Raw genomic sequence first — 26206 nt, forward strand, 5'->3', positions numbered from 1 at the left:
CCCCGCAGCAGTGCAGTCTGCGAGGAGCAGCCTCAGGAAACACCACCGCCTCGGTCTTCGTAGGAGAATGGCTCCTCACCCCAGGTAACTGCAGCGAAGGCTCAGGCTGAGACACACAGGGAAAGCGACAACATGGGGTTTTTCTGGGGACAGAATGCTAGTCTCACGCTCTTTGGACCCCCTGCTGCATGTTCAAAGGACAAAGAAGTGGTAGCGACACCGGGACGATAATTGGATTCCCTTCAAATTTCATTTGAGGCATTGAATGGGATACTGCCCCATCATTTCAAGGACGTCCTGCTGTTGTGAGTGCTTACTTGAGATGCCCCTGTCTACGACAAGAATCACTGCTGTTTAACCTGCTGGTGAAGAGGACATTCACCAACCAGTTGAGTCTTGGCTTTGTTCCTCTTTCTGTGTAATACGGAGAGCGCATTGTGTCCTGGTGTTAGTTCATTTTGCCCTGGTATTATTATGGGAAGGGGCCGGGGGCTCAAAAACCCGTCCAGGCGGATTACTACGTTTTTACATGCATGTTTTAGCTGCTGTTTTCCTATCATAACACTGCCTACCGTGAACACGGATGGTTTACATTTTAGTATTTAAAATGTCCTGTTAAGATGCCTGTCTGCCAGAATCCTTTAAGAAGTTGGCGGTAGAGTGATTACATGCGAGCCAAGAAAGGGGTGATACACTGTCTCAGGACCCCCCTCTTCCACACTGATCGTGTTACTCTCCAGTTGGCATTTTGCTACATCTAAACCCTGTTGTGCAACTTCTCAACAAAGGCGGTGCTGAAACTGCACAGTCCTGCACAGATTGTCTTCTCTGCCTGCCTAGCTTTCAAAAAATCAGTCCCCTCGGCTCGTAAGTGTTAAGAGGCGGTTAAAAACAAAAATCAATCCAGTCGGGGAGCTTTGACTGTATAAACTTGAAAAAGGGCAGGCGTTAGGAAATTGTTCTATGGAATAAAATAGAATGGTTACAATACTGAACTTAAATGAAGGGATAGTCTGTTTAATGTGTTTCTATATGATATATTCTACTGCAGATTTGCTCATCTTTGTGTAGTCAAGCTTTTCGCTTACTTTATTCCTCCATTACCATATAATTCCAGTCTCTATTTATGCCTCTGGCAAATTAGCGTTTCTCTAATTTAACAGACTTTAAAGGCGCCTCACACATTCCACATCACGCCCAAGGCAGAGTGTTTCTCTGCCCTTCTGGTTCTCGGCCACCACATAATTCGGCAACAAACCACATAATTCAACTCAACAACACATTTGCACAACACATCACATACATCCAAGCCACACTACAGAATACCACACCATGCCACAAAATTCAACAGCACATAATTAAAGTCCACAACATACCACTACACAACACAAAATACAATTCCACATAAGTACACTCCATCACACAATCCCTCTCCACATATTTCCAGTACAATCAAAACCACATAATTCCACTGCAGACCATGCCACACAATTCCACTACATACATCCACTCCACAATACACAATTCCACGCCACACAATTCCAGAACTAACAATTCCAATCCACCCCACACCACATACATCCACACCGTAACACATTGGTAAAATATATTGTAATTTAAAGCTCCAATAGCTCTAGCTCACACTCACACTACCACTACCCCCTCTCATCTGGCAGTCTCATTGCCCCCTCTCATTCCTCCCTCACACTATCTCCTCTCTATACTGCCTGTGTGCACATTTTAAGCACAGTTTTTTACCTGTGCCTTTTCAAGGTTTCTGTCCTTCAAACCCATGCTCTCCTCTTCTTAGGGTGTTTTCTGCATAATCAGGTCCACCCTCTTTATGCGTCTGTGGCCTGCTCGGCCCTTCTTTCTCACACACTCCTTCTGTTCCTCTGTCTCGAGTTCATTCGCCACTTCCTACACAAACTACCTATCCCTCTCTATCTTCCTTTCTATCTATTCCATGCAACTCTCACCCCCTCTCTTTCACCATTCCACTACACAAATACACTCCACATCCGCGGCATAGCGTGGGTTGCCAGTGCCCGGTACAAGGCAAGTACTGCGCCCCCTAACCCGTGCTGGAGCAGAGTTTTCTGTTGAAAATCTATCGGGTTTTGAAGCTTCAGTTTGTCTATTCGTGGTGAAATTAAAATTATTAATTTTAATTATTAATTATTTGTTTTGTGTAAATGTTCTGACTAATCAATATGAATTAACAAGAGAAAACTATACGTGGGGATGCGTTCGTGTGCTTACTAATAATGTGCATGTTTATTAAATAAATGTTGCTGAGTGCTGTTTATTTTAAAGCACAAAATGTTTTTAACATGTCGTGTATTAATGCTTTTCTTTATGTTGCAAAGGCTAGATAATTACATACACATAAGGGTATTAGTGGGGTTAACACTGTTTAATCACTATGCTGTGGTAACATTGTTTTTGTCTCTTTTAATTAAGATTGTGCGTTTTGGCCTGGTAGAAAAATGGCTGCCATTTAAAGCCTGTTCTTGAGTTGTCGACTTGTGATGAGAAGGCCTTGCTGAATATGGTCGAGAGTCATCTGACCACAGTTTTCGCCTGGTTTAGAAATTTTCCGTGAGGACAGCAGCTCTGGGCCAGTATCCAAAAGCTTCTAAATAACCTTGGAGGACAAGGGAGCCAAAATGAACTATGTGATCATAATGTTGGTTCAGAGGAAATGCGGATGTGAAAAAGAAACATTTTCGAATTGAGTCCTCTCTTTCCGTCTTTTTATTTTTGTGATTTTTCTGAGCGGAGATTTTCCAAATGTAGCGATGCTACATCCTTTCCTTCTCGCTCTGCTCAGCGGTTCAGCGGATATCTAAAACATTTTATGTTGCTGTCTTTTGTTAAATTTATTATAAATATTGTTAGCCTAGAGAGGGTTTTGGTCATCTATGCCACTTCTTCCCAAACCTGCGTTGGTGAGGATCGTTGCTGTGAGGACGGCGTCTCGGGAGACTTCTACTGAGAGACTTGTCCTGACCCATTTTGACATTTAGCTAGAATAGGTAATTATGAGAATAATGATTTGCTATGATTGATTTTACCTTGACTAATTTTAGATACATTTTCATTATTTTAATACAGTGTTGGTGATTATTTCTTGTCAATTATTGAGTACTCTATTTTGATTATTGTTGTTCAGATTGTTGTTTAAATCATGACTCAAGACAGTTCCATTTAGGTCTTATCGACCTTGGTGCAGATGCAGGGTGTTTAGAAGGGTTTTCTCTCCACAGGTTCAGCGTCGATAGAGTAATCGAGTATATGTTAGTGAAAGGGGCCCAAGTGTATGATGAGTGTATGTGCATGTATCTGTGAAGTTACTCTATCTGTGGAAGTAGGGAGAATTAGCATACCCTGATCTGGATCAATTTCCTGGTAGCAGAATTAGGATGGTTTTGGAGATTGTTTTGATCTGATTAGATTGCTTGTACATTGGCTTTTGATATATTGATTATTGATTGATGTTGGTATATGTACTAATACTATATGTTGGAGTCGTCATGTTGAGTTCTATGTAGTGCTTCTGGAATTTGGGAGCTAGTAGCAGTTCCGTAGTAGGGCAGAGGGAAGTATATGCTGCTCTCGGGAAAGACGGGATTGTTGGTCCTGTATGTATGCAGGAAAAACGTGTGACAATTGAAGTTGCACGTCACATTGTCTGGTTCGGAATTAGTGACATCGTCGTGTGTTACTACTAGATATTTCTGGTATATAAGGAGTGCGTATGGTAGCGAAGGTTATCTGTGAAACTCTGGTCTTAAGTCCCAGGGATCCGTAAGGTTCACCGTTAAAGCTTATTGCGGGAGAAGTAATAGGTATTCTCTAAGCTTGTTTGAAGGACTGGGCAGAGGTAAGCTGCTTGGTTAACGTGTGTTATAATTCTGTAGTAGGGCAAATTGTTCGCTGTTCTCGGGAAGGCAGGATTCTGTGTGTATGTACTACTACATTTTCTTGTATGAATGTGCGTGAATGTATAAGTATTTAATTGATTGTAATACTCTTTGGAGCAGTCCTAGAGGAAACAGTTAATGAATACATGTTAGAAGGGCAGAGTAGAGGCATGTGCTACTGTGTCAACGAAAGTATTAATTCCGTACTGTGAGTGAAAGACGGGATTCTTGTGAAATAGATTTTTCTTTACTATTCTGTGGTTAGCGAAGCAGACAATGGAGATGTTTATATGTTGTAACTGATAGATTTTGTAGAATTTGACACGAAGTCTACTGAAAAGTTTTGTAAAGGAGGTGTAGACGAGTGACAGGAGACAAGAGCAGGAGAGACTGCAGCGACTGTTGACGTCATATAGACCGCGCTCTGATTGGATAGTGGATCAGTATAGTGCTCGCGCTAGGATTGGTGCGTTGGTGTGAGCCGCGCAAGGATTGGAAGGGATTCTAGTGACGTAGACGCTCCAGGATTGGTGCGTTAGTGTGAGTCACGCTGTTATTGGATAAAATATCGTATTATTCAGTTGTAATACGAAAGGGATTAGAAAGTTTTGGTAAACGTTAAAATGTATTACCAAGAAGAGAAAAAGAAAAAAACCTTGTTCGGAAAAATAAAAAAGTGGTTTGACAAGGATAAAGATGTTAAAACAAGAGAGGGTGAATTGTTACCTCCATCAAAAACGCCTGCATCCTTCATGGCTGCGAGATATGGGTATCATACCTGTATATGGTTGGAAAATTGGGTTAGGTATACTAAGGAAGATGGTGTCCTAGCATTCCCAGAACATGGTTCATTTAATTTGGCCGTGTTGAAAAATTTACGGGAAAAGATGTTGTGTCTTGACCCAAGACCAAGGCCGACACAGTTTGAGGCTCTAGTGGAATGGGAAGAGGAAGTACATGAGAGAGAAAAGCAGAGGTCTGGAGGAAATTATAGGTACATGTTCGGAAGGAGACATGATCGTGAAACTCATCATGATCGAATGAAGAGATGGCGGGATGCTAGTATGTCAGAGGGGTTATATCCTATGAGAACAATTGAAGAAAGGGTTCCTGAGGCAGAAGTGAAAAGATATGGAGTTAATGAATATGAGGATGAGGTCTTGAATGACATGATTTACAAGAGACCACCTCCATATAGACCAGAACCAGAAGAGAGCACACCAGTTGTTTCTCCGATAAGAGATACATTGCGTATCATTGAGACAGAAAATGTGACACCTGAGTTAAGAAGTGGTAATCCTTTCAGGGAAAAGGAGAGAGAGAAAAGATGTGGTGATGAGAATACGAGAGAATTAGCCAGAACGACATCGGAGTTGTCTGAAAAGATAAGAGAGCTGACGAAAAATCTGGAAGCTGTTACGGTGCCTGTAACAATAGGTCCGGTTATGCCTGTTTTTGATAAGCAGAGGATAGGTGAAAATGGTTTGGTGATTCCATATGTTGGAAATAAAATGACAAGTTTGGCAGGTCCTTTAGGAGATTCAGGAAAAAGGATAGAAAATGATGATTTGAGACAATCCAGACATGATACATGTAGTGAAGGATTGGATGCTAGTGAAGCTAGTTGTTCAGGAATGCCGACTTTAGAACCGCAAAAGAAAGTGGTTCCAGTGAGAAAATCTACTGAAATAACAGCTGAAGATTTGAATGAATGGATGAAAGTTCTTCAAAAGAGGGATAAAGACTCACAGGCAATTGATGTGGCTAGGTTACGTGTAGAATTAGAAGAGCTTGTTGCATGGACAATTCCTACAGAAATTCTAAAAAATCATCATGATGGTGAACTGTTGTTTATGTGCAAAAATATCACCTGGAGAGCAAGAAATACACATGACAGGTTAAGAGCAGTAGCGAATGAGCAGGGAGTTGACATTGATAAGGTGAAAACTTTGCAGAAGTCTTACAGGATGGATTTCACAGATAAAGACATTGAAAATCTGAATGGTGCTGGTAGAACAGGACAGATTAAAGAAATGATCGCATTATTGCGAAAGTGGGGTGATGTAGAAAAGTGGAAGGATAGGTGGTATAAGAAAAGGGAAGAATCAGGAGATAGGACTTATTCAGCATTTCCTGTGAGAGAAAAAGAGAAAGCATCCACTACTGCTTATCCTATGAGAGAAATACCTGGAGGAGGATATGTACATGTTCCATGGACCAGACAGGATATTTTATCATTTACGAATGATTTCCCTCGACTGAGAGAAAAGCCCGTCGAGTGGTATAGGCAGGTAGATAGGTTTGTGAAATTGTCAAAAGTGCTGTGGGTTGACCTGAATAGTCTGTTTGATATAATTGTTCCAGCAGACTTGTGGACTGAGTGTAAAATAGTTGTGAGTTGGCCTACTGAGGAATATCCAAGAGATCAGAGAACAGGAGCACCAGATCCAGAGGTAATGAGAAAGTATGATCAGGTAATGGTATACCTGAAAAGTAAAGTTCCTCCCAAAGAAACAGACTGGGTTAAGATAGATCGAACACATCAGGAAGCAAAAGAATCAGTTCATGCTTTTTACGAGAGGCTGATACTGGCTTTTAAACAATTCAGTGGAGATGAACACCTGGGTGATAAAGATTTGAGTCATTTTGTATACAGATTTGTATATGGCCTGAGACCTGAGATTGGTGAGAGAATTCGTGAGCATACAGTGGATTGGCAGAGTATGAAAATAGATGAGATTCTGAGACATGCAAAATACTTCAGTGATGAAATTGAAGCAAGACAGAGAAAGCTGAAAGAAAAAGCAATGTGGGCACAAGTGAAAGTTGCGGAAAGACAGGAAGCACAGTTGGTGGAACAGGCAAATAATACAGGAAACAATGCAGGGAATAGGCCCAGGTATGCAGGGAAAGGAAAGGGGAATCTAGAGGAAGCAAAAAAGAAGTTCCCGTGTCACAACTGTGGCCAACTGGGACATTGGAGATCTGAATGTACCAACCCACCATTAGTGAATAATGAAGGTAAAACCTTAAATCAACAGGTGCAGAACGAAGGGAATAATCAACAGCAACAACAGAAAGTTGTGAGACAGCAGAGTCAAGAGCCAAAACCGCCCTTGCCGCAGAATAGAGGGTCACAAAAGTACAATCAGGATTCAGGATTCTACAATGATGAGCAGGTAAACAAACAAAGGCGTTCTAACCAGGTACAACAGTACTTGTTAAAGAATGAAGAGAGTGAGTCTGAGGGTGATTATTGACGGTGCCGAAGAGAGGAGGAAGAGTGCATACTTGGTGCAACTCTAGAAATAGACCAGGCAGGACCATTTGTGGATGGGAAAATAAATGAAGAAAGTGTTACTTTTTTAGTAGACACAGGTGCGACAAGATCAACTGTCAGGTCAGCAGATATAAGAAATCTTCCTCTCTCGGATGAAGCAATCCAAGTAGTTGGTGTAGCGAATACACAAATCAGGACACGTCTTACTGAACCAGTAAGAGTACAAATAGGGAAATTTTCAGACATGCACAGATTCATTGTCTGTGACACTAGTCCAGTAAACTTGTTAGGCAGGGATCTGCTTTGCAAGATGAATTGTACAATTTTTTGTACACCGGATGGAATAGCTTTTGAAACACCAGATGAGGATGTTTTGTACCGAATGACTCTAGAAAATAGAGAGAGTGAGTTAATTGGTGCATATGCTGTGTTTAATCCGGAAGATTTGCCTAGAGAGCTGAGAGACACAGTGAAAAGGACAGTTTGGGATTTTACTGGAGAGGATGTGGGATTGATGAATAATGTAGATCCAGTGAAAATTGCAGTGAAAGAGGGAATTACTTATCCTAACATTCCTCAGTACAAAATGACACAAGAAATAATTGAAGGAATAACTCCTATTATTGAGAAAATGATTCAGCAAGGAGTTTTGAGAGAAATACTGAGTAGTCCATGTAATTCGCCGATAATGGGGCTAAAGAAGCCTAATGGAAAGTTCAGGATTGTACAGGATTTGAGAAAGGTTAACAAAATTGTGGTGGCATGTTGTCCCATTGTGCCAAATCCGTCAGTGATTTTGTATCAGATTCCACATGATGCTGAGTGGTACACGGTGATTGATTTGTGTCATGCTTTCTTTTCAATTCCATTGCATCATGACAGCCAGCCGATTTTTGCATTTAGGTTTGGCCAGCGTATTTTAGCATGGTGTCGAATCCCACAGGGGTATACAGAGAGTCCTTCGATTTTCAATCAGTTATTGAAAAAGTCATTGGAGAGTTTGATCATGCCTGAAAACTCAGTACTAGTGCAGTATATTGATGACTTGCTTGTGGCATCAAAGACACGTGAAGCTTGTGAAGTAGATATCATAGCTTTACTGAATCATCTGGCAGATGGAGGGTTAAAGGTATCTCCAGCTAAATTGCAATTTTGCAAGAAAGAGGTGCATTATCTTGGACACAATATTGAAAAAGGTCTGAGAAAGGTGACTGATGACAGGATCAGAATCATCAGGGAAATGAAAGCCCCAAAGACCCAGAGGGAAGTGAGAATGTTCCTGGGGATGGTGGGTTATTGTCGTCAGTGGATAATTAATTTCTCCCTGATAGCAAAGCCACTGATTAAGCTGACAAAAAGTGAGATGACAGACCCATTGGAACTAGATGGAGAACAGATGGCAGCATTTGAGGAGCTGAAGAGTAGAATGTGTGAAGCACCTGCTTTGGGTATGCCAGACTATGAAAAAGAGTTTGAGTTGTACTGCAGTGAGAGAAATGGATGTGCACTTTCAGTGTTAATCCAGAAGCATGGATTACTGAGAAGGCCTATTGCGTACTTCTCATCGACACTTGACCCTGTAGCTGTGGGTTTACCAGGTTGTCTGAAATCTGTAGCTGCAACATGCAGAAGCCTGGAACAGAGTGAGGGAATCATAATGGGATATCCTGTAAGGGTATTCGTACCTCATAATGTGGCAATTCTTTTGACAAGAAGCAGAACTCAGTACATGTCACATAGTCGGCTGACTAAATATGAAAAAGTGATTTTGGGAGCATCAAATGTGACTCTTGAGAGATGTGTGAATGTGAATCCAGCGACATTGTTGCCGGATATTGAAAATGTGGGTGTGAAGACAGAAGATGATCACGATTGTTTGGATGTGTTGGATTACTGTACAAAACCGAGACCAGACATAAGGGATCTTCCCTTGCTTGAGAGTGATCATGTGCTGTTTGTGGATGGATCATGTTTGAGGAATGATGAGGGTGTGCTGTGTGCAGCATATGCAGTGTGCAAGGTTTCAGAAGTAATGGAAGCATCATCATTGAAAGGAGTGAAATCTGCACAAGTTGCTGAATTGGTGGCATTGACAAAAGCTTGTGAAATTGGGAAAGATCTGAGAGTGACTGTGATGACTGATAGTCAGTATGGATTTGGAGTTGTGCATGATTTTGGCCAGCTTTGGCTTCAGAGAGGTTTCTTGACGTCGAGTGGGACTCCAATAAAGAATGCTGAAGTGATTGGGAAATTACTTGAGGCAATACAGCTGCCTAAAGAGTTAGCAGTTGTGAAATGTGCTGCTCATGGACAAGGAGATGATTTTGTAACTGTTGGCAATAGATACGCAAATGACATTGCTCAGTATTGTGCGAAGAACAACCAATCAATTAATCGGGAACGAGAAGGGGAAATGTCTTTTTGTTCTGTGATGTTTACCAATGTCCTAGAAACGTGGGATGAAGTGAAACAGTTGCAGGATGAGGCAGGAAAGGAAGAAAAGAAAGATTGGATCAAGGCAGGTTGTGCCCCAAGAGAAACAGACCAAGTTTGGGTCTATAGAGATGGCAGACCAGTCATGCCAAATTCTATGCTGTCGACAATGGCAAGAATGTATCATGGCCAGGGACATTTGGGAAGGGATGCGATGATAAGGTCTTTTAAACAAACCTGGTACAATGCAAAATTCAGGACAATTGCAGAGAGAATTTGTCAAAGATGTTTGATTTGCCAGCAATTTAACACTGGGAAAAAGACAGTGGTGAGTCTGGGAACGATAGGTAGAGAAGGTAGTCCTTTCACGAGAATGCAGATTGATTTCATTGAAATGCCCCAAGTGAACAGATTGAGGTATGTTCTAGTGGTAGTTTGTTTATTCTCAAGATGGGTGGAGGCCTATCCGACTAGGAGAAATGATGGAATAACAGTGGCAAAGTTACTGTTGAGAGAGCTAATTCCTAGGTACGGGTTTCCAGTAACGATTGAGTCTGATAGAGGTGGACACTTCTATAATGAGCTCATGAGTCTGATTTGTGAAGCATTAGGCATACAGCAGAAGCTACATTGTGCATACAGGCCAGAGGCTTCTGGCGTGGTTGAGCAGATGAATGGCACAATCAAGAACAGAATTGGTAAGATGTGTTTAGCCACTGGAATGAAATGGCCTGATGTCTTGCCTCTAGTGCTAATGACTATTAGATCTACTCCAGATAGAACTACTGGTTTAAGTCCACACGAAATTCTAATGGGACGTGCAATGCGTCATGCATTTGTACCTGTCAATAAGTTGGTGACAATAACTGATGACATGATTTTGGATTACTGTAAAGGCCTGGCTGACGCAGTTCATTCTGTGTTTCACCAGGTTGGAGAAGAAGCTACCACACTTGAGAAGAAGCAAGCTCATGATCTGAGTCCAGGGGACTGGGTGAGGATTAAAGTACACAGAAGAAGAAATTGCTTGGTTCCAAGGTGGGGAAGGCCGAGACAAGTCATTCTGACTCTGACAAAAGAAGGGACTGGTAAGGAGTATTTTGAAGAGTCAGATTCCAGTGATGATGAAGACCCAGAAACAGTGAGAAAGAATCAGAGTTCGGAAAAAGAAGTAGAAAAGGCTTCAAGAGAACCATTGAGGGTCTCAGAAGGGAGATCAGATTCTGTAAGAGAGCCTGAAGTTCCAAAAAGCAGTGGAGGAAAAAGAAGAGAAAAGAGCAATTCCACAGAGACTACTCCTGAATCAGAAGAGGAGATTGAGATTGAAGAGCCACTTGAGATTATACCTGAAGAAGCAGGGTCAGAAGAAGATAGAGAGGGACAGATTGCGGAAGACCCCCGAGGAGGTGTAGGGAACATTCCTGATAAGTTAGGTGAAGAGACAAGTAGACAGCAAGAAGATTGCGTGTCGGAGACCCGAGGAGGGACAGAAATAGAGAAGTCTCAAACAGTGGTGAAAAAGACTGTGGAGCGAAAGAAAACTGCTGAAGAACAAGAACAAGAGGCATTTGAAACAGAATCGGATGAAAGTGAAAATGAGAAATCGGAGGGTCGAGTTCTGAGAAAGAGAACTTGGATTGGAGAAAGAAATAATAAAGAAATAAGGCCGAAAAAGGTTATAAGAGGAGATCTTTGGCCTAACAACAGAATAAAGAAGCTGAGATACAGACTGATAAGAGCAAATACCTCGAAAGCTGAACAGGTGAATGAGGTATCGAGTCAGAATTCAACAAAAGGTGAAAAACGAAAAGAGTCAAAAGAACCATAGGAGATCAAGAGGATAAGAAAACCTAACCAGAAGTATAGGTCGCCGGAATGGACGTACGTGGCACTGTCTGAAGGTGAAGAGACAGAAAGTCAAGGAAATCCAGAGGAGGCCATACGTGAAGTGGTTGAGGAAGGTACAGGTGAAATCCTGAAAGTAATCTTGACTGACATTGGAGAAAAGTCGGATACTGAGGATGATGTTGGAGATCTAATACAATTTGATGTTGAAGAAGTTGAAGTGAAGAATGACAAGTATCCAAATTGAGTAAACAAAAGAATTCACTTGGATTGAGTGAACAGAAGAATTTACTTGGAGGAAAGTGAAAGAAGAAATCTGAAAATTAATTGTTTGAAAAATCCAAAGTTCAAAAAATTTCAGTAGTGGAGTAGTAGAGGCTAAGTCAAAAGACAAGGTCAAAGTAGTAAAATGGCTAATATAGAGAATAACCAAAGTAGATGTGCCTTTTTGAAAAGATGGTGTAGAATGTGCTGTTGCTGTACTGCATTTTTAATGCTATTATGGGGTGTTTTAGCTTTATTAGTTACTTTTAGAGTTACAATAGGTACATTTGAGATACACAAAGAAAATGTGACTGGTGTAGAGAAGAGTTCACAAAAAGTAGTTCCAACTAGAATTAGTAATACTTACATACATAAAGATAGGTCAATTAATGATTTTTCTAGTAATGTTTTTTCAAAGTTGTTGTATGAATATGTGAAAACAATGGAAGTGAGGGATTGCTACGTATGTATGCAGTTACCTGCATCCGTTTCAGAGGGTGTTACTTATCATCATTTACCAGCTACGTATGGAATTTCATGTAGTGTATTGAGTAGTGTTTTTTATTTGTTAGGGAAAATAGATTATGAAATGTCTAACAAAGATAGTATTTTCGGGCACTTGCCTATGAATAAAAAGCTGAATCCAGCTAAAGAAGCTAACATTTTTGGTGAGATTTTTATAGAGAAAGAAGAATTAACATTAGATTACATTTTTAAGAATAATTTAACTTGCAGTCTGAAAGAAGAGGAGAAAGCTTTCCTAAATATGGTAGAGGAAAGAAGAATGAGCATGCATGAGAAAGCAGGGAAGTACAAAGTGACTGAGACAATTTGGGACATTGAGATGGGAAAAGAATTGGGAAATGGAGCTAGTCCAACTTTAGCTCTAGATGCACCACAGAAGGGTAAGCTGTGCATTACAAGAAGGAAATCCCAATATGATACATATTTTGTTGGGACTAGTGAGTGTCATGATACATACTTCATTGCAACAGGATGGGGTTTTAGAGGTGGAGAAGATCCAGTTTTCCCAGGAGTGTATTATGTTTGTGGGAACAAGGCTTATTATAAGTTGCCTGACCATTGGTATGGCACGTGTTATGTGGGCCTGGTCTTTCCAAAGATTTTTCATATAGATAGAATAGAAGATGTAGAACATATTAATTTACTAACAAGATTTAAGAGAGAAACTTGGTCAGAAATAGTGGGTGACATTTTTGGAGCTTTAATTCCAGCAGTGGGAATTTCATTGAATGCTTATGGAATTCGGAAACTTTCAACAGTGGTTGATCGCTTATCGACAAATACCGCTGGAGGGTTTCTTTTGGTGAATACGGAATTAATTGCCGTACGTGCCATGTCTATGCAAAATCGACTTGCCCTTGATATTCTATTAGCTAAGGAGGGTGGAGTTTGTGGAATGCTGAAGGTTCAACATTGTTGCACTTACATTCCAGACGAAAGCAAAGACCTGAAGGTCTATATCAAAAATATTACTGATTTGTATGAAGAATTAGTACCACTGGAAGCTGAGAGTATTTGGACTAAAATAGCTAATAAAATAGTTGCTGTTAAAAATTTTATTGCAAAAATAGGTAGTACTATTATAGGTAAGATATTGTTTCCTTTGACTTGTATAATTGTTGCTTTATTGATACTAAGATTGGTGTGTGTGTGTTGTAAAAACAGGGGAGGGAAAAAGAGATTAATTAAAAGAAATAATGAAAAGAGAAATAAAAGGTTGAAAAGAGAACCACAAGAAATAGAATTAGAAGAATTGAGGGAGAGTGTTTATTTGGAAACAAAGAGGGATGATGAAAGGGAGTCTGGTGTCTAGTGTTGTGAAAAGAAAAGACATTTCCAGTTTCTCCTAAAAATTGGGATTAAATTTTACTAAATTTTTTTTTTGGGTTGTTTATTTGGTGATAAAATCACCAAAGGAGGGATTGCTGGAGCAGAGTTTTCTGTTGAAAATCTATCGGGTTTTGAAGCTTCAGTTTGTCTATTCGTGGTGAAATTAAAATTATTAATTTTAATTATTAATTATTTGTTTTGTGTAAATGTTCTGACTAATCAATATGAATTAACAAGAGAAAACTATACGTGGGGATGCGTTTGTGTGCTTACTAATAATGTGCATGTTTATTAAATAAATGTTGCTGAGTGCTGTTTATTTTAAAGCACAAAATGTTTTTAACATGTCGTGTATTAATGCTTTTCTTTATGTTGCAAAGGCTAGATAATTACATACACATAAGGGTATTAGTGGGGTTAACACTGTTTAATCACTATGCTGTGGTAACGTTGTTTTTGTCTCTTTTAATTAAGATTGTGCGTTTTGGCCTGGTAGAAAAATGGCTGCCATTTAAAGCCTGTTCTTGAGTTGTCGACTTGTGATGAGAAGGCCTTGCTGAATATGGTCGAGAGTCATCTGACCACAGTTTTCGCCTGGTTTAGAAATTTTCCGTGAGGACAGCAGCTCTGGGCCAGTATCCAAAAGCTTCTAAATAACCTTGGAGGACAAGGGAGCCAAAATGAACTATGTGATCATAATGTTGGTTCCGAGGAAATGCGGATGTGAAAAAGAAACATTTTCGAATTGAGTCCTCTCTTTCCGTCTTTTTATTTTTGTGATTTTTCTGAGCGGAGATTTTCCAAATGTAGCGATGCTACATCCTTTCCTTCTCGCTCTGCTCAGCGGTTCAGCGGATATCTAAAACATTTTATGTTGCTGTCTTTTGTTAAATTTATTATAAATATTGTTAGCCTAGAGAGGGTTTTGGTCATCTATGCCACTTCTTCCCAAACCTGCGTTGGTGAGGATCGTTGCTGTGAGGACGGCGTCTCGGGAGACTTCTACTGAGAGACTTGTCCTCACCCATTTTGACATTTAGCTAGAATAGGTAATTATGAGAATAATGATTTGCTATGATTGATTTTACCTTGACTAATTTTAGATACATTTTCATTATTTTAATACAGTGTTGGTGATTATTTCTTGTCAATTATTGAGTACTCTATTTTGATTATTGTTGTTCAGATTGTTGTTTAAATCATGACTCAAGACAGTTCCATTTAGGTCTTATCGACCTTGGTGCAGATGCAGGGTGTTTAGAAGGGTTTTCTCTCCACAGGTTCAGCGTCGATAGAGTAATCGAGTATATGTTAGTGAAAGGGGCCCAAGTGTATGATGAGTGTATGTGCGTGTATCTGTGAAGTTACTCTATCTGTGGAAGTAGGGAGAATTAGCATACCCTGATCTGGATCACTCGCATCGAGGCGCAACATTTTGAAAGAAAACAAATTTGGAAGCAAGAGAGCTGCTTTTGAATTTTCTTTCTTTAAAAAGTTTGCGCCCTAAAGAATTTTGCGCCTTCAACAACCACCCATGTGGCCCCGCTCACTAACAATTCCAATACAACCCACATAATTCCACTCAACACCACACACATCCACAATACTCCAAACCAAAACACATAGGTAAAAGACATTGTGATATGCAACCCCAATATCACTCGCAAATGCGAGACCTACTGCATTACAAATGCTTGTTTTCATTGCCTGCATCATGCTCGGAAGTTGCGGTTTCTCCTTTTGTTCGTGAACCGGAAAACAAGTTAGCGGTCTAACTCATCAGCAGAATTTATGACATTGGCACGCGGCTATGTTACAGCGGAAGCAGGATTAGGCACTGTATACAGAACATGATACGGCATAAAATGATGTATTTAACAATTATCGCAATGCGTTTTATATATTTGGTTTTCAAATCTATTTCTATTCTTTCAAGTGTTGACTAAAATATTTATACACTGAAGAAAATATGTTTTTCTATGTAAGTATTTCAAAAATTACGAACGTTTTCCCTGAAATCTTTAGCGCTCTCGTGTTTTGATGAAACCCAATGGACATTGTAATATGGCCGCTCTAATCACTATGATCGTCGACGCTGTCATCGCCCGGAAGCCACTTTTTTCTCAAATGCCGGAAGTTGTCTTCTGTGTTTATCTTGATGTTGGTAATGCAGTAACCTGTTCCTGCAAACATGGGTTGCGACGGAGGCACCATCCCAAAGAGACACGAACTTGTGAAAGGACCCAAAAAAGTGGAGAAGGTCAGGAGTGTGTGTGTGTGTGTGTGTGTGTGTGTGTGTGTGTGTGTGTATATGTGGGTGGAGACTTAGAGTAGCCGGTGTGAGAGAGAAAGCGGTGAGTGGCTACAGATCAGGAAGGTTTAGAAGAGGTGTTGATGAATGCAGTGGGATAGGGGTTGAGGCTCCAGGGCGCAGCCCTTTAGAGAATGGAGCCAGACAGGATGTTCTGGTAAGGTCAAGAAGAGACTAATCACGGGTGTAATTGTGTGGGGATGGAAAGTTACTAAACATTGGAGTTTAGAAGTTGGCGATGAATGCGATCGCTTGCCATTGGTTTTGAAATGGAGCATTTATATTCAGTGCTTTAAATGGGGAAAATAAGTGCAGGTAGACATTACATTGAGCTAGTGGCGTGGTGTTGTACTTGCTGCTCAGCCTGTGTGAGTGTGGTGATGCTGTGGAATGTTGCATGAGTGAGAGTGTCAGTTGGTGTATGGGCTGAGCAGCAGGAAGGCTGCTCCAGGTGGGGCTCTGTACTAAAGCTCTTCATGATAACATCTTAATAAACGTATTACTTTATCTAAACCTGGACGTTCATTTATTTACAAGTGGCTAGTGGGCGGGATTAGAGCAAAGTCAGACATGATGATACAAAAACATTTCTATTGAGTTTTCATTTTGCCCTTGCATTGCCCTGTATAGTGGTCTCAAACTTTCTATATGTGCAGATTAACAGCTAAAACCCTGAATGAGCCAAGCCATCAACAGTACTTTTAGTACTTTCAGGCTTATTATCAAAGTACTCTAGGACAAGAGAGACTGGCACCTACACCGGTTGCAGGACAGAGCAAAACGTGAGAAATGTATCAATCTAAACAAAATGTGTTAACTCATTACACAAAATGAAGGCCAAACATCAAATGTTCATGTTTCCTTCTTTTGTAAAATTTTCAGCTTCTTAATATCATAATAATTTTAATGTTGCAAGATGTGTGAGAAACCAGATTGCTATGTACAAATGCATGGGGATGTATACGGTGGGAGAAAAACAAAAGACTATTTGAATGCTTATATTTTGGAAGTACATGGCATACAGCGGTCACCAATAAAGGGTGTTTAAATTTTTATTTTTTTAAATGTTTCTACTTGCTTGCATTTGGCGCAGTCCTTCTATATTCAAGAGTGCACACACCCAAGCATTTAGAAAGCATTGTAGATGAATATTCAGCGCTTGCATTTGAATAATGTAAGATGAGGATTACATCATGGTTAAGGTCAAAATAAGCAAATGTAAAAGATTGCCTTACTTTATTAGTGAAAAAGGCAATTAAAATACATTTTAGAGTTAAGCTTTTTAAATATTATATATTTGAGTTCTAGAGGCAATAAAATATTTCTGTCCACAACATTGAAGCCACAAATCTTTGAAATAATCAGCGTAATTTTTACACGACAAATTTAGTAGTAAAAATATTTCCCGGACCTTTGATGGACCGTGATCTTTAGTGCTCGAGGAATGGGGTGTTCCATGACAATTTTCCTGGTGGAGGACCTTATACAGCATGTTTGCAGTAGATAACACATAAGGTAGTGCTTGAAAGGCAACGTTTTGGCAGATTTTGTCATAATGGTGTGGACATTTCATAAATTGTAACTTTGCTCATTGCAATTGCTATAGTTTCTCTCATTAGGAAGCATTGCATATCAACTATAAAAATGTACATGTATTGGGCATATCTAATATCCATGTACACCATAAAATATGTAAGTATCAATATGTAAGTATAACAATTTAGCAGAGCAAGCATTTATTTTATGTTTAAATCTTCTTTTTGTGGTTTCATATGAAAGAAGTAAAAAAAGAAAATATAGACGAAACATAAGCCTCGCCTACATCCACCGGCCAGGTAGGAAAGTAAAGATGGGAACAAGAATAAACTTGGAGAGGAGGATGTGATGGGGAAGGGTGGAGGAGGAGGGTTGAGTCCAAATGTCCATAGGTAAGGAAGGGGATAAGGTAGGGTAGGGTAATGCTCATCGATCACTTCTATCTCGCTAAGCAAAGAGAACAAGGTAGGGGGACCATCAAGTCTGATTAGAGGTCGCAGCTGTAAGGCAAAGCACTCATAAGTACATAGGACATGTCAACTCCTGGAAGCTCTGCACCAGGAAACAAAGGCATGGGCCTCATGTTTTGTCGAATTGCAGGAGCCCGTGTTCCACAAATGCAGTCTTTTCATGCCAAAGAGGTCCCACAGTCTGTATAACCAGTCCGTGTGAGTAGGCACCATCACCGTACCCCATTTTGAGAGAATTACTTGTTTTGCCGCACAAAGGACAAGGTTGATGGCCTTCCTTTTTGTCGACCAAAGAGTATAAGCGTAAGCGTTAGGGAGACCCAACAAGAATCAACTGGGAAATCGGGGCAACTCGGTATCGTACATCAATTCTGCTTGGATATCCACCCAGTAGCTGTGCAATTTGGGGCCGTTCCATAAGAGGTTGTACAGTGTGCCTGTCTGACCACAATTACACCAGCATCTGTCATCGCCACTTCGTTTCTATTTGGCGGTTTGTCTTGGCGTGTAATACCAATAATGCGTAATTTTGAGTTGTGTCTCCTTCCCAGGAGCGCTGCGGCTGAACTACGGGAGTGATGTACAATGTCCGACCATTCCTTATCTGTGAAAGGGCAGTTGCATTCCAATTCCCAGCACAGTCAAGCCGGGGAAGTGCTTGAGTTTGGGAGGGTATTAAGAAAAGCATAAATGTCAGAAAGGAGGCTTTTATCTTCTTGGCTGGTGAGAAGTCACTTTTCAAATTTTGTGAGGGACCTGTTCATGAAACGACATACTAGAGAATGTCACCCAGTGTTTGATGGCAACATAACGTCAATATTCCGTGTCAGGTAGCCCGAAGTCTGTTTTATGTTGTGCAAAGCCAAGCAGATCTTGTAGGTCGAATAGGTTCCCTATCCTCTTACAGTTAGTTTCTTATCGAGAGGAAACCGCCATGCTGTGCAGGTGGGAAGTCTGGGTTCCCGATTATAGATGTAAGCTGTGAAATATGCGTGAAGAGTTTCTTGGCTATTCTAATTTTGTCCCATTTCCCAATGGTCGTTATCACACCTGGGGAGCTGTATGCACCTGGTGGGCGGTGTTTTGAGCAGCCAGTGTACTTCCCATATGTGTATGCCAGCTATCGTTTGGTCTATAACACACTAATGCTTTTACTTGCTCAGCCTCTGCCATTCCACCATATATCTCAACTGCGCCGCTTGATAGCGCACCAAGTGGGGAATTTCTAAACTCCACCTTGCACAGGCCGTGAGGCACATCTCCTGGCAATACGCGCGCACTTACCATCCCAGATTAAGGTTTCGATGAGCTGTTGTAGTCTTTCAAGGATATGTGGAGGGGTGTTCAGTAATGAGTTGTACAGGCGGGTTAAGATGGGCGATAACTGCCTGTAAATGTTTTATAGAAAGTGGTAGTGAGGCTGTCTTGTACAGACGCCTTGTCTAGCTGAAGTTTCCCTTTGGCCATGAGGACTGCCTCCACTGTTACGTCCTGTTCTAGACGGAGAGCTTTGCTAGTGGGTAGACTTGTTAGGGGAGCCTGTGCTATGTATTCAGTAGCTCTGTGTGACTTAGCTGTTCCGCTGAGTATAAATCATCATAGAAACGTTCAAATTGTGCCGCTATTCTTTGTGGTGTACACTAGAGCCAAGGTGACCCTGAATCTCTGCAACCTTGTGGCGCTGGGTTTGGACCCTCAGGCGATGAGCGAGTAGTCTCCTGGCTTTATTGCCCCCAACATAATAAATCTGCTAGTGGGGAGGAGGACATATTCTGCATATCTAGGGCTTTAAGTTGCTTCCTGGCTAATTTTAGTTGGCACCTTATCCTATGTGAACCTGATTGTCTGTGAGTATCCTCTAGGGCTGTCACTTGCTCCTTCAATGCAATACACTTGTTTCGTCTATCCTTATTAAGTTTTGTGTCTATAGCTATAAAAGCGCCCGTCACCACTGCCTTTAGAGTGTTCCAAACTAGGGCTACAGAGGTATCTCGGTTATAATTGGAAGTAAGGTAAGCCTGCATGGCGTTCCTGATATCTGTAATGGTGGGCCCGTAGGCTAATAACCCTGGGTTGACACTCCACAGATGTGACGGCTGTCGTGGGCTGGGTGTGTGCAGGGTAATTGAAATAGTGTGTGTGTGTTTGTGTGTGTGTGGTAGCTGACACGAGGAGTTGCAAGAAAATAGTCAATACTGGCATATGTCTTTCATAATGGGATACCAGGACCTCTAGACATCTGTCAATCCCACCTCTTTCATCCATTGCAAGCCCTGTGGCATGTACGTCCCAGTTTAACCTGTTCTGGGTGCCGAATGGTCCAGCCGGGCATCAGGGGCCAGGTTGAAGTCACCCCCAATTAGAATAAATGCATCAGGAGACGTGAGCACAATCCCAGTGGCTTGTTGAATAAAGTCATCATGCCGTTCCTTAGGGGTGTAAGTGCTAGCCACAGTGAGGGCATAGGTGTGGAGTGAGAGTCGTAAGGAGAGGAGCCTACCTGTCTGCTCTGAATTTACCTGAAGCACCTGACCCTGGAAGTGCATCACCAGCAGGATTGCCACTCCCACCTTCTTCCCGGGGCCGGAGGAGAAGTACTGTTGATCAAACCACCTGGATTTCATATGACCCCAGTCTCGTTGAAGGAGATGAGTATTCTGCAGGAAACACACATCACGGTTTGAGTCTTTGAACATAGTGAGAAGTGCAAGCCGTTTTGCTGGAGCATTGAGTCCGCGGACATTTGGGCTAGGAACCTTGACTATGGCATCAGACCTGAGTGGTGTCACTATCAGCAAGACGCAGGTGATCTGGCAGACCGGTTATTGCCTTGTGGGTGGGGCAGCAGAATGGAGTGAGTGGCAAGCATAGGGTAAGTGGGATAATGGCCAAACTGGGGAGAACAATTGCTCCGGTCATCAGAGTCTAGCAAGTTATTTGGTTTGGGTCCATGTTGTTGGCGTGGAAACACAAGTAGGGGAGAACAGGATAACGGAGCTCCACCTCACCACGGTGCAATACTGTTATGAGTAGGCAGTAGAGTAGGGGTTTCTTGTCCGGTTGCAGATGAGAAACAAAGAGTGAGAGGGGAGTCCTTGCGCCAGGCAATTTAGATGGTCTTCATCCCACATGGAGGTGGTGTGGTTGCAATAGTGGTTGGCCATATTAATCTGAGGTGTGATCTGAAGAGGGTTCCCATTGATGTAGCTTCTGAAGCAATGCAGACATCTCCCTATGTTATGTTATGTTAAGCAATTTTATAAAGCGCAACAGCTGCCTCAGCTAAGAGGCGTCCCGGCGCTAAGCAACAGAAGAGTGGTACGCAGAAAACGCTCTAAGGGCCTACGAAGAAGGGAACAAGAATGTCTTGATAGCTTTCCTAAAATGGAGATAATTGCTAAGCTCCCGAATGTGGACCGGCAGAGAGTTCCACAACAGGGCCGCTCTATGCCGGAAGAAGCGCCCGGCAGCGCGGGCTTTCCTCACCCGGGGAATCACTGCTAGACATTGTCCCATAGATCGGAGTGATCGTGTGGGAATATAAGGTAGAAGGAGATCGGACAAAATATGAGGGGATGCCAGCTTCAAAATTTTAAAGGCAAAACAAAGTGCCTTAAACTCAATTCGCCTGGCTACAGGTAGCCAGTGAAGGCAACGAATAGCACTGGTCCCTGAGCAGGTTCTACGCAAGACCAGGAGAGATCTAACGGCCGCATTCTGGACTCTCTGTAGCCTCTGTATTTCAGATTTATTTGTTCCTAAATATAGCGAGCAGGCATAATCGTGCCTAGACAAGATCAGGTCCTGAATAATGGTCTGCCTAGTTGTAGCATCAAAAAAGGCCAGAATAGATTTAAGCCCACGCAGAAGACCAAAACAGGTACCTGCCACCTTTTTCGTCTGGATCTGAAAATTAAGTGAGCTGTCCATCCAAACCCCCTAGTTCTTTACTACCAGCTTGGGGGTAGGTGCCATGCCTAGACTGGCAGGCCACCAGAGGTCACTCCAGCGGCCATGGTTCCCTCCCACCAACAACACCTCACATGGGGGAGGAGCCTAGCGCGCATCCAAGATGGTCGCGTGAGCACAGGGCTCCCCGGACCCTTTCTGCTCCTCGGAATTTATCCTGAGAATATCCTGATGTGGTTTATGGAATCTGGGAGATGAAGACCAGCTGAGCACATATCTCTTTTTAAAAATCAACTCGGACCTGGGAATCCTGAGTTGTCGTCGTCGGAACTTTTGGGACCCACCCGACGGAGGTGACCGGGGTGAAGGTGACCCGTGGGGCCGGGCTGCAATTGAACAACAGCGGCTTCAGCGCAGTGCCAGTTGCCGATCCACCACTTTCGGTTTCGGTTTTGGACTTCAGGAGACCAGCTGGCGGGTGCGCTCGGGGTGGCGAGGTGCTTCCTGGGCCTCTGCACGAGGTTTTCCTCCACCTGCCACTAGAGTGCCTATCGCCTCGGACCCCCTATACCGACATTTTGAGGTCTTCTTGCTGGTGCCCTTACACCTCTTGATTGGAGGTCCCCTTGAGTGACCGTGTTCACATGGGGGGCAAAGGGGGTCCCGAGGGGCGCAAGACCAAGGCCTCCCTCCGCGGGGGAGCGGTCCAGAGCAACAACATGGACCGCTACACCCAGGGCAGAGGGTCCCCCGGCGCTGCTGGCCTCCCCCCGGACGCGGCAGGGGGAGGCACGAACGTCTCTACGGAACTTTCCCTGCAGGACATTATGGGCGCCATTGCTGGCATCAGGGAAACCATCGCCACGCAATACGAGGCCCTGGCCCGTAAGATCGACACCGTCGCGATTGATGTCACCCTGATCCGGGCCGACCTCTCCAAAACTAACGAGAGGGTCCAGGCCCTCGATACACGGACCTCCACCCTCGGTGCGGAGGTGTCGGATCTGCGGGCCACGCTTGGAGACATCAGGGTGGTCAACGATCATATGGCCCGGCGGCTTGAGGACTTCGAGGGACGGGCCCGACGCAACAACATCCGCGTCATAGGTGTACCGGAGTCCTCCGACGGCCGCCCGGTTGACCTCGTGGTCGAGGAACTTATCCTGCAACAGTTGTCCCCGGCTGGCCTAAGTAAGTTCTTTGCCGTGGAGCGGGCCCATCGAGTTCCGGGCGGTCGGCCACGGCCGGGGGCCCCCCCGAGGCCTATCGTGGCCAAACTATTCCACTACAGGGACCGCGACGCTATTCTGCAGGCCTCACGGACCCACGGCCCGGTTCGTCACGAGAACTCGACCATCAATTTTTACCCGGACTTCACGCAACTGGTCCAGAAACAGCGGATGGGATTCCAAGGGGTGAAGCGTCGCCTCCGCGAGCTGGGCCTAAAGTATTCGATGCTCTACCCTGCAAAACTCCGAGTGGAACATGGGGATCGGACAGCCTTTTTTGACTCTCCTGTGACCGCAAGTGACTGGCTGGACTCGCTGCCGGACGGAGGTGGCCGTCCCGGACCCTCTGCGGGCACCGCAGGTGACGGGTCCCCTTTAGAATGACTTTTGGTCCTTGATTTTGCCGTTTTGCACTGTTCAGTTGGGTCTTACTTCTTTTGTATATTGTGCTTCACCAGGACCTGTGAGGGGGGCGGGCGGGGACGGGTCCCTTTCCTCCTCCGGGGTCTTTTCGTAGAATGGGGTTAGTGGGGCGACAGGCACACTGCAAGTTGGGGGGGTTTTTTGGCCCGCAGGGGTGCAGGGTGGGGGGAGTTGGACTTGGGGTGGGGTTGGGGGGGAGGAGGGGTTGTTTTGTTGTGTGTTTTTTGTTTACAGGGCGAGGTATTGATTTTTGTCCACATCTGGGAACTGTGCTGCAGGCTGGGGGACCCTTGATCTATTGGAGGGGATGGGGGGGGGACGGGTTGAGGCTTATGTCATGGAACGTCAATGGGTTGGGGGACCGTATCAAGCGGGGTGTAGTGTTGCAATATTTGCGTCGCTTGACTCCTGATGTGGTCTTTCTCCAGGAGACGCATCTGGTTGGTAATGTTTGTCATGCAATGAACAGGGGGGGATATCGCCTCGTAGCCCATTCTGGTTTCACAACTGGTTCCAGGGGGGTGGGCATTCTCCTGCGAACCTCCCTTCCGGTGGAGATCACTAAGATAGTCTCGGATGACAGAGGGCGCTATGTGTGTTTGATTGGGAGGTGGGAGGGGCAGCCCCTTACCCTGGTTTCAGTCTACGTCCCCCCGGGCCTCCAGAACTCCACCTTCACTGACTTGGGTCGAATGCTGCTTGACCTTCCGGACAGCCTCCTGCTCATGGGTGGGGACTTTAATTCTGTGGTTTCGGGTGAACTGGATCGTCACCCACCAAGGACCCTCCCCGCTGCCCAGGCATGGCTGGGTGGGATGTTGGAGACCTTCGGCCTGGTGGATAGCTGGAGATTAATGCATCCGACCCAATGTCAGTTCACCTTTCACTCGGGGGCGCATGGGAGTCTCTCTAGGTTAGACTACTTCCTTATGCCCGCGGCGCAGACTGGTCGGATTAGAGAGGTCAGGCACCTGGCGCGGGGTATCTCCGACCATTCTCCGCTGTGGCTTCTTTTTGACACCGGGTCGCGGTCTGCAGGGCGGATCGCTCCCATTAACCCATGGTATCTGCGAGACCCTACGACTCGCGACAGCCTGGTTAAGGCTATGGACCAATACTTCCTTGATAACGAGGGGTCGGTGTCGTCTGCAATGTCCCTGTGGGAAGCCTTTAAAACCGTGATCCGCGGACACGCCCTCTCCCAGATAGTGGTGGCTAAGAAGGTCAAGAGTGAGGCAGTGGTGAGGCTGGAGACTGACATCTCGGGGCTGGAGTCGGCCTTGGAGGCGAATGTCACTCCGGACGGGCTCCATGCCCTTAGCCTGAAACAGTTTGAATATAGGTCCCTGGTCACTGACGCGGCCAAAACTATGTATAGGGAGCAGCAGGGTCGACTGTACGACGCCGGGGACAAGGCGGGAAAGTTGATTGCGTGGCTGGACAAAAAGGAGAGAGTGAATCGTGTGGTCCCGGATTTGCGTGCTGCGGATGGTGTGTGTGTGACTGAGCCGGATGAGATTGTGGAATGTTTCGCCGACCACCTCCGGGCTGTGTACTCCCCAGTGACTGACAGAGATGAGGACGACTCTCGCCTTCTACTGAGGGATATTGCCTTGCCCGGCCTGTCCGTTGAGGACCGTGAGCGGCTGGACGCCCCCTTGTCAGCGGATGAAATAGCGACCGCGATCCGCTCCCTTCGCTCGGGCAAGGCTATGGGTCCCAACGGTCTGCCCATTGAGCTATATAAATTGCGCCCTGATAAGCTTGCGCCCTTCCTCAGTCGCATGTTCCGTGAGTCTCTTGCGGCGGGTTCCCTTCCGGCTGACCAGCGCTTGGCCACGATAGTCGTGATCCCCAAGGAGGGCAAACCGCGAGACCGCTGTACTTCTTACCGGCCTATTTCACTGCTAAATGCAGAGCCTAAAATCCTGGCGAAAGTCCTTGCCAATCGTTTGTTGAGCGTCGTGTGCGATCTTATTCATCCAGACCAATGCGGCTTCATCCCGCACCGCAACACCGCTCTTAACTTGCGGCGTCTTCACGGCGCCCTGGCCAGGGCGGAGCTCCTCTCCGAACCGGCCGTGCTGGTTTCTTTGGATGCCACGATGGCTTTTGACACCATCGAGTGGCCATTCCTCTGGGCTGTCTTGGCTAAATTTGGCTTTGGGGAAGGATTTATTGGCTGGGTGAAGCTTCTTTACACGGGACCCATGGCTCAGGTGGTGGTGAATGGGCGGGTCTCTCGGCCCTTTGCCCTTGGCAGGGGCACGAGGCAGGGGTGCCCGTTGTCCCCTTTGCTCTTTGCTCTCGCCCTGGAGCCACTCGCTGCTTGGCTCCGCTGGGAGCCCTCGCTTAGAGGGATCCGGTGGGCCCCGGGCTTCGAAGATCGGGTCTCGCTGTATGCGGACGATATTCTCCTGTATCTCACCTCACCGCGGCAGTCGCTCAACGTCCTCTTTGACGTTCTGACTTCCTTTGGGAACAATTCGGGTCTCACGATCAATTGGTCTAAATCCTGCGTCTATCCTATCCCTGGTGGTCCTCCTCTCCTGCCGCCTCGGCTTCCGATCCAAATATCTCTGAGCGGCTTTAAGTACCTGGGGATATACGTTTCGCTGGACCCGGTGGCTCGCTATGAGCAGAATCTCCTGCGTCCACTCCGGCGATTGCGAGAGGACACGGCCCGGTGGTGCAGGCTGCCCCTGTCCCCGCTGGGTCGGGCCGCG

General features: G+C 44.4%; 1 protein-coding gene across 1 annotated transcript in view; it reads left to right on the plus strand.

Annotated features, from left to right (window-relative positions):
• The first annotated feature begins 15714 nt into the window (after positions 1-15714).
• Positions 15715-26206, plus strand: part of RTF2 (replication termination factor 2) — a 399848-nt gene continuing 389356 nt past the window's right edge. Inside the window, exon 1 of the mRNA XM_085619275.1 lies at positions 15715-15862. Coding sequence (XP_085475401.1) covers positions 15794-15862 — 69 coding nt within the window. The 5' untranslated portion in view covers positions 15715-15793. The remainder of the gene's footprint in view (positions 15863-26206) is intronic.

Source organism: Triturus cristatus, chromosome 7 (assembly GCF_964204655.1).
Source record: "Triturus cristatus chromosome 7, aTriCri1.1, whole genome shotgun sequence".
NCBI classification, from domain to species: domain Eukaryota; kingdom Metazoa; phylum Chordata; class Amphibia; order Caudata; family Salamandridae; genus Triturus; species Triturus cristatus.